Source organism: Hyperolius riggenbachi, chromosome 10, assembly GCF_040937935.1.
Source record: "Hyperolius riggenbachi isolate aHypRig1 chromosome 10, aHypRig1.pri, whole genome shotgun sequence".
Taxonomy (NCBI): Eukaryota; Metazoa; Chordata; class Amphibia; order Anura; family Hyperoliidae; genus Hyperolius; species Hyperolius riggenbachi.
The window spans coordinates 25,642,088-25,653,355 of NC_090655.1; the positions used below are offsets into that span (position 1 = coordinate 25,642,088).

General features: G+C 43.8%; 1 protein-coding gene across 1 annotated transcript; it reads right to left on the minus strand.

Moving 5' to 3' along the window:
* Positions 1-510: 510 nt before the first annotated feature.
* Positions 511-3,953, minus strand: HMX3 (H6 family homeobox 3). Its single transcript, XM_068258629.1, has 2 exons — positions 3,439-3,953; positions 511-1,603 (listed from the first exon to the last, which is right to left on the minus strand). The coding sequence occupies exons 1-2, from the start codon at positions 3,764-3,766 to the stop codon at positions 984-986; spliced, it is 948 nt and encodes a 315-aa protein (XP_068114730.1). The 5' UTR covers positions 3,767-3,953; the 3' UTR covers positions 511-983.
* Between the last annotated feature and the right edge of the window lie 7,315 nt (positions 3,954-11,268).

Here is an 11,268-nt window from a genome sequence, read left to right on the forward strand (position 1 = left end):
TATTATTTTTATTTTTAGCTCCTGTCACCAACATGTTCATTTTGTTTAATGCCATAATAACTGTTCTTTTTCATTTTAGCATGGAAAAAAAAAAATATAATATATATATATATATATATATATATATATATATATATATATATATATATAAACAAAACTAAACATAATTAGCCAGGGACTGTCCATTTGCCTTTCCCTATTGCACAATCCAAGAAATATAATACAACACAGTTATTTTCAGAAATAAAATAAACAAAACAAAAAAGCATAAAATGGTCAGGTTTTTTTTTCAAGTCAAAATATTTGTTGCAGGAAAAATAAAATGGAATAAAATAGGAACATGGTCCTAGACATTTTTGTTTTAAATAAATAAGGTTGTCAGTGGTACAAAAAATAATAATAATCGTTCTGAACAATAATAATATTAATAATAGCCACGTGAAACAAAAGTTACAAAAATGGAACAAAACAATCAGTAGTATTTTTTTTACGAATAATTAATTCGTCGTCAACTTTTTGTTTTCTTTTTTTCTTATCAAAGTAAATTTTACAGTGTTGAAAGGTTGTCCTATTTGGGGGTGAGCGGTGGGGTGGGGTGGGGTTCGTTTCAGTTCATTTTTGGCAAATTGAACAGTAAATTGATTTAATATTTGCCCTTTTTTTTAAGGAGGAATAAAATAAAGTCTCAAATACCTGGGGAGGCGTCAGCACTAGGAAGGGAAGAAGGGGTGAGCTTTGACCTGTGAGGTGTAGGCCTCTTTTAAGCGGTGCGCTTGGTTTGGCCCTCAGGTTGGGGGGGGGCACGACCTTCAGCCCCTACAAACGATTTGGGGAAGAAGTCCTGCAGCTTTTTTTGGTTGGATTGTCCTGTCCTAACACCCTTCCCCTTTCCCAAAAGAAAGAAAAACTCCAGGATGGGTCATGTGTGAAACTAGTCCATCCTTACCCTGGTTCTCGGGGCTCAGAGGAGTCCTCCAACCCTTTCACACTGGCCTGAGTAAGGGCACTGATGTGACCACGGGGTGGGAGTAGTAGACTGGGTGGGGGAAAGTCAAGAGGGGCTGGCTGACTGGCACGTTGACCGCAGAGCTTGCACTCTCTGCGCTGGAGGAGTTCTCGTGGTACAAGATGGGCACTCTGACGATCCTCTGGGCAGCGGCGTGGCTCAGGTTGGCGGCCTCCAGTTCGGCTGCCAGCTGCCTTTTCCACTTGTTCCTGCGGTTCTGGAACCAGATTTTCACTTGAGTCTCTGTCAGGTGTAGGGAGGCCGCCAGTCCTGCCCTCTCCGAGCTGCTCAGGTACCTTTTCATGTCAAAGGTGGACTCCAGCTGGAAGACCTGACTTCTGGAGAACACCGTCCTGGTCTTCTTCTTCCTGCAGGGCTTCTTGTCTGGACTGTCCTCACGCTTCTTCCAGTCGTCTCCACTCTCGTCCTTCTTGCCTTCTTCGGGCTCGCTCTCCTCCAGGATGATCTCCTCGGGGCTCTTGGAGTCCCTCTCTTTGGAGTCCAGGTCTTGTTTGAGGCTGTGGAGGGGTTCCGGGGAGTCCCTCTCGCCCCCAGACACCGGGGAAGGAGGACCCAGCAGAAGGCTCTTCTCGGGAACTAGAAGACACAAAACAAAACAACCCTCAGTCAGTCACTCATCATAAAATCATAGTCATCATTATTACATTTCAATAAGGAACATTCTCAAAAAAAAACCCCCAAAACACCGAGCTGTTCCAAATCACTCTTTAGGGACCCGAGATTGAACCACGAACCATGGATGGATCATATCCCAAGGGACATTATCTTTTAACAATCACATTTGTTTTTGCACCGGCCCGCCCCACAATTGATTTCCTCAATTCACAACGATCGGAGAGTTATTTTGTGAGTTATTTTACATTGAAGACACCCTTCTCTTAGGCGCTCATTTAACTACAAAATAAAATATCTCCGTAGCTTCTTTAGTCCTAGCTGTTCCCCAGCACCCCCCCCCCCCCCTCCAGTTCTGACTTTACCTCTTCTACCCCTAGCTAAAGTAAAAAAAAATTATAGTAACTAAATAGCTGTTATTTGGAGGCCACAGTCAATTTTGGATGAAGCGCACAAGCAATAACAAAAAAAAAGTTATTCTAAATAACTCACTTTTTTTTGTAATTAAAATTCAGGAAGGAGAACTTTCAAACGGCTAATATATAATCTTCAGTCAGAGAGTCCAGGTAAAATAAAACAACCAGCAGACATCTGTAGGATGACTGGGGGGGGGGGGGGGGGGTGTGAAAAAAAGACCCCTATTTGGCTAAAATTCAGTCGACGTATAAAAGTGATTTTGTTTAAAAAAAATCAAACCAACAACAAAAACACACTTACACCTCATGGTCTTAATTCCTTATAGCCCACAACTCTTACAGCACCAATAATTCGCAGAATTTCGTATAGCCCCAAAGTTAGCCTATTCTAGGTTATTACACTTTTTTTGGTATATATTTTTTTATTAGCTGTGATTAGTTCACCTGCAATATGCTTATTCCCTACTGGTTACATTCAGATTTATTAGTTACAAAACAGTGTCCTTGTTTTCACTGTGCTGTCATTTTTTTTTCGACCCACCCATCCTAAATTCGCGTATTAATTCGCACTTGCAAATATTAGAAACAATCCTAAAAAATAAACTAAACACAGCAGACAAGAGGAGCATTATTGTCCATGGATAATAAACATTCTCAGACCTGTTCTGTAGGTTTGGGGCAGTCAGACCTACTCTAAAAAAAAAAAAAGAGGAAGGTAATTTGAGATAATATTCCTCCGCACAAAAAAGGCCCTATTTCCGTTCCCTATTTATCTAATTATCTGTCCTTTCATCCATCAAACTCCTCATTTAACTGCAGCCTTGGAAGAGAAAAAAAAGAAAGAAAAAAAAGCGATTGGTAGTGTCTTGGCTATTAATACACCTGTCTATGACATTACCCCAAAGTCTATTCATACCAGTCATCGGTGCTAATTGAAGTGTCTCTTTTCTCAACAGTAAAAAGAAAGAGTGGGGGAAAAAAATTACAAATTCACTTTCCCCACCTGCTCAAAGCTCACAATTGTCCTATTGTGCGCAGAACTGTCCCAAATAATCCGAAACCCTCACGGTGCCCCCCTCTGTCGCTCTTACGCACCCCTGGGCACATTTATTTTTGCGCTCAATCATGCGTAAAATTTGCAATGAGGGGCAAATCGCACTGTTTGGGTTTTGAGGGTTCTACTTCAAAAAAAAAAACCTAAAAAAAACATTTTGGAGGACGTTTTTATTTTAGTGGAAATGCAAGCCCCAGAATTCCATAGCATGCTGGGAGTTGTACTTCCACGATCCATGGGTTTATATACATAGATCATCTATATGACCCCCTCTCCAGGCCCTACCAACCCCCCCACAAGTTGACGGTGCTAAGGAAATGTCTGGTTACCTTCCGTCCTGGGCGTGTGGACTCCATGGGTCAGCGTGTAGGAGTACCACCAGGCTGGCGACCTCTCCAGGTAGTGGGCGGGTAGGGCGAACCTCTGGCCAGGTATCTCCAGCCGGGGGAAGGAGAGGTCAGTCAGTGGGGATAAGGCAAAAGCTGCCCCGTCCAAGGTCCCCTTGATGGGGGTGAAGAGGGCTTTGGGTGGCCGGGCCGCTCTGGAGGGCTCGCAGGTCAGGAGGCTCTTGATGGAGAAGGGAGACTCCTTGGCTGGTGGGCTGCTGCTGGTGGTGGTGGTGGTGGTAGTGCTGGTCTCCTGTCCCGTCTCAGGCATGGTGGTGGTTGGAGACGAGGTTCTAGTAGCATCAACCAAAAAGCCTGGTCTTCTCTTTCCAGGGGGGACCCCCCAAACTCCGGGAAAAAAACAAACAAACTGATAAGGAGGCAAGCTGAGTCAAGCTTCAGGGGTTCAAAGGCAACATGGAGAAGGCCAGGGGGATGTGAGGTGGAGGCACCGGCTTAAACTGCCATCCAGGGAGTCGCAGTCAGCACCTGCAAACTGGGGAGGCTGATAGCAACTGGGGGAAGGCGAGAGGAGGTAGAGTGAAAGAGAAGAGAGAGGGGGGAGAGAGGACCAGGAGGTGGAGGAACATGAGCTGGAGGAGGGGGAGGACCCATCCAGCCAGACCAACTCCCTCAGCTCTGCCCCTGGCCCTCTTATTGGCGTTATATAGTGCAATTAGGCAGCAAATGAGGACAGGGCTATTAGCACAAAAGGATATCGCCTGGAGTAAAGCGCCGCTAGACTTGCAGTGGGGACATGACACAGATCTATGGGCGCACTGTCTGCACAACTTTGGCACTTCTGCTTTTTCTGTAGAACAATCATAGCTATGGAGCTGCGAGCTGCATTCTGGGGGCTGGTTAACCCTCTGTGGGGTGGGGAAGGACTGAGCAATACCCAAATACCCCACCTACACCTGAGTGTCACCTGTCTGCACTCCCAGGGGGGATTTTGTGCAGACATGAAAGTGTATGGGCTCTGAGAAAGAAATAGTTTTAAGAAATTAGTGTTCCACTTTATATTTTATTTAAAGGACAACTGAAGCAAGAGGTGTATGGAGGCTGCCATATTTATTCCCTTTTAAACAATACTAGTTCCCTGGCTATCCTGCTGATCCTCTGCCTCTAATACAAGCTTCAGGCTTGTTTGTGGTGTGTTATTCAGACACTACTGCAGTTATATCAGCAGGACTGCCAGGAAACTGGTATTTTTTAAAAGGAAATAAACATGGCAGGCTCCATATGCTTCTCACTCAGTTGTCCTTTAAGGCTCTGTTCACATTTTAAATCGCCGGCGCTATCGCAAGCACTGAGCGATTTATTGAGCTTTTTAAAATTGCTTTTCCCTGCGCTTTGCGCGTAGAAGAGCGCTTTTCTCAGCGATTATTTTTTTCACTTCATGACGTCAGTTAGGAATTAAACTTTTGTAGCCTGAAATAAATAAATACAATATATTCATAAAAGTGCTTGGGAAATCGATATGCAAAGTGTTTTTTTAAGCGCTTTGCGATTATTTCCCTATACCTTTCATTGAGCCAAAGTGCTCAGAAAATGGTACAGGCAGCGCGTTTGCGATTTCCAGAAAATCGAAACGCTTACATGTGAACACTGTCATAGGAAATCATTGCACAATCATTTAAGGCCTGGAACCCCCTACAAAACTTTATCGCAATCGCAATCGCTAGCGTTTTGTATGAGCAGTTTGTAAGCGATTTCCTGAGCGTTTTAGCGATTTTAAAAAGTGTATCAATTTGCCAGCGGTTGTGTATCGATTAGCGGTTTAAAGTCTGATTGGTCCTTTCTATTCATTTTAATCTTGTTACAGTGTACATTAACTTTAAAACGCTAGCAAAATCGCTCCGTGCAGGTTTTGATGAGCGATTACGCCAGCGATTATATACTTTACATTGAAGCGCAAACGCTAACAAAATGCTGTATGCCCTGCGTTTGCGATTTTGCTAATCTCAATCGCTTCTGTGGAATTAGCACCATCCAATTACATTGGCAGAGCATTTAGGGAAATCGCTAGCGATTCCTCATGCTCCCTAAACGCTCAAAACATCGCTCTAGTGGGTTCCAGCCCTTAGGGCGATTTGCAAAATTGCCAGCGCTTAAAAAAATCTGAAAACGGTGATAGTGTGAACAATTCCTAAGTACACTAGTGTCTTTGTTGGTTGCTATGTAAAGAAAACAAATTTACACATAAAACAAAACAAAAAAAGACACAGCGACAAAGACACACAGACCTTGCTCCTGCGTGTGGAAGCACCATGGTGTCCAAATAGCCCCAGCACGTCATTGATGAAAAATGATTACTTCTATTTCCTAGTGAAAACTGATGCAAACTGATGAAAATTGACAGGACTGGAATAGAACTGTACACATTTTATGTGTGAACCCAACCTCAGGGAGCGCTTTAAATCGCTAGCAATTTCCCTAAACGCTCTGCCGATGTAAATGAATGTCACAAATTCCACAGCAGCGATTGCGATTAGCAAAATCGCAATCGCAGGACATGCAGCATTTTGTAAAAGTTTGCGCTTCAATGTAAAGTGCTGAAGCGCTGGCAAACCGCTCATCAATCGCTACACATATCGATTTGTGTGTGATTCTAAATTACTGCAATCTGTAAAAAAATTATAATAATTTGAAAGAAACTATCAGATATAAAATCACTAATCGCAAGTCGCTATCACAATCGTTGGCAAAAAGCTTACACTTTTAAAATCGCTGCCTAAATTGCCAGAAAACGCTCTTGAAATCACTTACAAAACGGTAATTAAAAACGCTGGCGATTGCGATTTGTAGTAGGTTCCAGGCCTGACAGGTTTTGTTTTTTTTCCTGAACTTATTCTTATTTATTTATTTATTTTTGTGTGGTTGGGGAATATTATCCATCACTTTCTTCAATAAACCTCTAATAAATACAGGGAAAAAATATGAAAAAAAAGAATGGGTGAAATGAAAACGTGCACAACAAGGTTCCTTTTAAGCATACAACGAGGCCCGTTCATTTAGGATCCTTTTACATCATCATGTTGTGTAGTGATGGGATCGTAACACAATGGTGTAAATAAAAAAAAAAAAAGCATTGCGCGATGCAACCATACAGTGAAGCATACAGTACATCAAAAGTATGCTTCATTGCCACTGTAAACGCACATGTTGTCCGGTAAACGCACAATGAATGCACCATAGAAATATCATTGCATCACATTGACATGTAATTCAATTGTCTGTTGCCATTGAACGCAAGCTCCATAGATACATTCGATCACCCATTGTCTAATATAAAAGACAGGTCTGCCGAGAATTGATAAAAAAAAATTGTTCCAATGATGGTAAAAGACTGCAATTGTCATCCTTGCAGACCAATCTGGTTCAGACGATAATCGGTGTCAGTCATTCGTATCTGACGATAACAAACAATTGTTTCATTCAAACTTCTCAACATGTGGCGAATTACACCCTTACGGGTCCTCATCGTCGCACTTCCACTATCGTTCGGATTGGAGAACCGTAGAATTAGAGTGTTTGTTCATCTCCACTTGTTGGCGACTGCTCGTTTTTTTGCAACGGTGATTGAGCTTATTGGTTTCCAATGCCCAAAGATAGGAAGCCATGCTTGAAAGCTCTGGTCACCTCCTGACCTCCTCACCTGACCTCCTGACCTCCTCACATGACCTCTTGACCTTCTCGTGATCACCTCAAATTCATATAGAATACAGAAACCAGTCTATATAATCCTGGAACTAGTAGGATCTTCTTTTTGGAGGTAGTTAAGTTTGAACGACCAACTTGTAAGAAAGATGAGCACAAGCTGTAAATTTGGGACTTTTAGTATAAGCCCCAATAGGATTCTGCGCTGACGTTTTCAGCACCTGTATTTACAACGCTGGACTACTTCATCATTGGAGGATTTTGGAGTTGATTTTCACTGTTAGAGTTGGGGATGGAGAGATTTTTTTTTTTAATTAGTAAGGGGCTTATTTAAGGGGGGGGGGGGGGTGTTCATTGACAGTGCCTGCAGTCTGCCGAGCACAAACTTAAAGGATACCCGAAGTGACATGTGACATGATGAGATAGACATGTGTATGTACAGTGCCTAGCACACAAATAATTATGCTGTGTTCCTTTTTCATTCTCTGCCTGAAAGAGTTAAATATCAGGTATGTAAGTGGATGACTCAGTCCTGACTCAGACAGGAAGTGACTACAGTGTGGCCCTCATTGATAAGAAATTCCAACTATAAAACACTTTCCTAGCAGAAAATGGCTTCTGAGAGCAAGAAAGAGATAAAAAGGGGAATTTCTTATCAGTGAGGATCACACTGCAGTCACTTCCTGTCTGAGTCAGGACTGAGTCAGCCACTTACATACCTGATATTTAATTCTTTCAGACAGAGAAAGAAAAAAAGGAACACAGCATAGTTATTTGTGTGCCTGGCACTGTACATACCCATGTCTATCTCATCATGTCACATGTCACATGTCACCTCGGGTATCCTTTAAAAATGCATCAGGTCTCATTTTTATACGGTGAAGTCCAGTACCCCAATTCACCTGTACTGAAATAGAGGCCTGACACAGAGGGCCCTTATACACCGAAAATAGCGATCAGCATCACGGACATGCTGCGCTGCGACTACAGTTACACCGAGAACGTTTGCCGTCGCCATTTCTGACGCAAGAAAAATGCTGCATGCAATTGGCGCACAATGGAAGAACACAGGTGAAAAAAGGGCGCTGTGATCACAGTATTAATTGTGGTCGTGTAATCGTGTGATCGCGTGCAATCCAAAAATGCGTTTGAAATGAGGCCTGTGGAAAAAGGTCCTTGTCAGTTCTTCATGGCCAATAGAAATGCTAAGTTTTGTCTTTTGCTCAGTACATCTGCGGGCCGAACCCACTAGAGCGTTTTTTTTGAGCATTTAGGGAGAGCTTTAAATCGCTAGCGATTTCCCTAAACGCTCAGCTAATGTAAATGGATAGGACGAATTCCACAGTAGTGACTGCGATTAGCAAAATTGTAATCGCAGTACATGCAGCATTTTGGGAGTGTTTGCAGCTTAAATGTAAAGTGTTGAAGCAACGGCATAATGCTCAGGAATCGATACACAGAGCGATTTGTGTGTGATTTTAAATTATTGCAAACTGTCAAAAAAAAAATTAAAATAATTTAAAATGACCAATCAGAGTTGAAATCGCTAATCGCAAATCTCAATCACAATCGCTGGCAAAAAGCTTACACTTTTTAAAATCACTCCCAATCGCTCATGAAATCGCTTACAAATCAAACTAATTTAAAATGGCAGCGATTGCGATTGTGATTTGCGACTTGCAGTGGGTTTCAGGCCTGCTTCTGTGAACAGGTCCTTAGGGTGAGTTCCCACTATGCATGCAGCTGCGTTCAGTGGCGTAGCAAAAGAGGGTGCAGAGGTAGCATCCGCCTGGGCGCCCTCAAACACAGTATTAGCTCTTTATTGGTCCTGTGCTAATAATATGCTCTTCTATAGTTGTTTTGAATAGTAGTGATCAGTAACACACTGTTTCCCATCCCCTTCTTGCACCTCTGACACTGTGGTTGTCCTCTGTGGTTGTCCTTGATTGGTTTATGTGTGTTGTATCAATTGTTATCTATAGCATGCTTGGGGGGCCCCAATGCTAAACTTGCACTGGGGCCCACGACTTCTCAGCTACTTCACTGGCTGCGTTGCTGAATGTGAACACACAATTGTATTGTTTTCATCTCTGTTATAATAGACCACATTATCCAAACTCTCTTCTAGGTTTCTGAATAACATTTACAATAATGCATGCATTACATAGCGATTGAAAAATAACGTGCACGTTTCAACATATAGTGTGTGCCTTGTATTACGCCAGATGTGGATTAATGCCTTGTTTCTATTGAGTGTGTTGAGAAGTACGTAAAAGTGCATGATAAGAACCGCATGCGTTTGTGCGCGCTTTAGTGCACGTTTCAGTGCATTGCGGTGCGCTTCTTTAAGGCTGGTTTCACAGTGAGACGTTACAGGCGCACGTTAGAGCAGCCTGTAACGCACCCCACCGCACAGCAATGAAAAATCAATGGGCTGTTCACAGTGCCCAGGTTGCGTTACATTGTAACGCAGCGCGTCCTGATAACGTACTGCATGCAGACTGTTTGCACATGCTCAGTACGGGTGTTTTTTTTTTATTTTGGGGGCGGAGAGGAGGCGGGGAGAGGCCGCTACGTAGCCAGGCACATGGCTACTTAATATTCACTGCACTTGCAGTGTTTTCTTCTTAGAGCGGCCGCTGATTGGCTGGCGGGACCACGTGATGCGGAGAGCTCCGCTCACGTGGTCTCTGCAGTGCCTCCGACAGAGCAGGCGCACCAAGAGCTGCTTGTAACGCGGCTCTTGGTAGCGTCCTGCTCCAACACCACCAGGCGTTGCGTTAGGGGCACGTTATTCGACCTTAACGTCACCTAAAACGCAACATCCTGGTGCGAAACCAGCCTTAAGCATGTTTTGCCTATTGTAGCTGTAGCAGTTGTCAATAAAGATCAAATACAAAGATGATCGCAGCGCTAGACAAAGGGTCAAAATTAATATAAGGCTGCACAGAGCATATGGGCTGGTGTTTCTAGACCCATAGACCCATACAAAGAACCAAACAGATAATAGAAAAGACTCTTGCGCCTAAGCTTGTGATAGCTAGGATCAATTTAATAGAACAAAATAAATAGTAGGGATATTGTGCAGAAATAACACACACCCATACAATACATCAGCAACACCAGACCAAAATCTAGGGTCCCTGGTTCCAAATTGGCCTGTTTCGAACACCAGAAAAACGGCCGTAACCCAGTACCCAATCGGTGACTTGGTTGCACAATTAATTGTGGATTCTTATATTTTGGATCCTGCAGAGGCTTCCCCTGTTCTCCTCTGCCAGTCCGTTCCAGCAGTGAAAACCCTGAAGATCGCGGGGGCGCAACCACACTGCGCCTGCGCATTAGCACAGATCCACTCAGGAAAAAGTTTAGCCCATTCGCATCTGTGCTACTGCCAGGTCTGGATTTACATCACTGGAGCCTATAGGCAAATATGTCCTGGCACCCTAGACTCCTCCCTCCATGAACCTACAAACTCCTGACGAACCTCTGGCTGGCCCAGCTGTCGCTTCGCCCTTACTTCCCTTGCCTGTCCTAGGCTAGCTACAGGTGTCCCTTTGCATTAGGTAGCCAGAGGTACCCTCAGTAAGTAGCTAGTGGTGCCCCCGACTGAAGGGAGTGGAATGCAGAGAGCTGGGTGAGTAGTATCCTCTCATTTACGCTCTGCTCGGGACTCTGCATAGGGAAGTCAGGCACTGAAAAGGGGAGTGAGCTGCCTTTCCATCAACAGGCACCTGTAGGCAATTGCCCACAGTGCCTTATGGTAAATGCAGCCCTGGCTACTGCACAAGAGCAGGCTGTTGACGCACACAGTGCTGGAATGACCCGGTGGTGGCCCCTAGAGGACCCAGAGGCTTTTCTTTTCCGAGGTGAGTACCCATTTGGGGCACTTTTTTCCCCTGACTGGTACCCTTTAAGGGGAGTTTTTTTTTTTATTGTTTTTATTATGGGGCGTGAATTGCAGGTTTGAATTGACGGTTAACAATTAGATTGGGAATGGTATTTTTTTTTGGGGGGGGGGGGGGGGTTGTTGTTTGGGGTGGGGAGTATCTAAGTGCCTGTTTGCCCTCTGCTCTCTAGTGCCGTCGTCAGCAGTGCTCTTACTGATAAGCA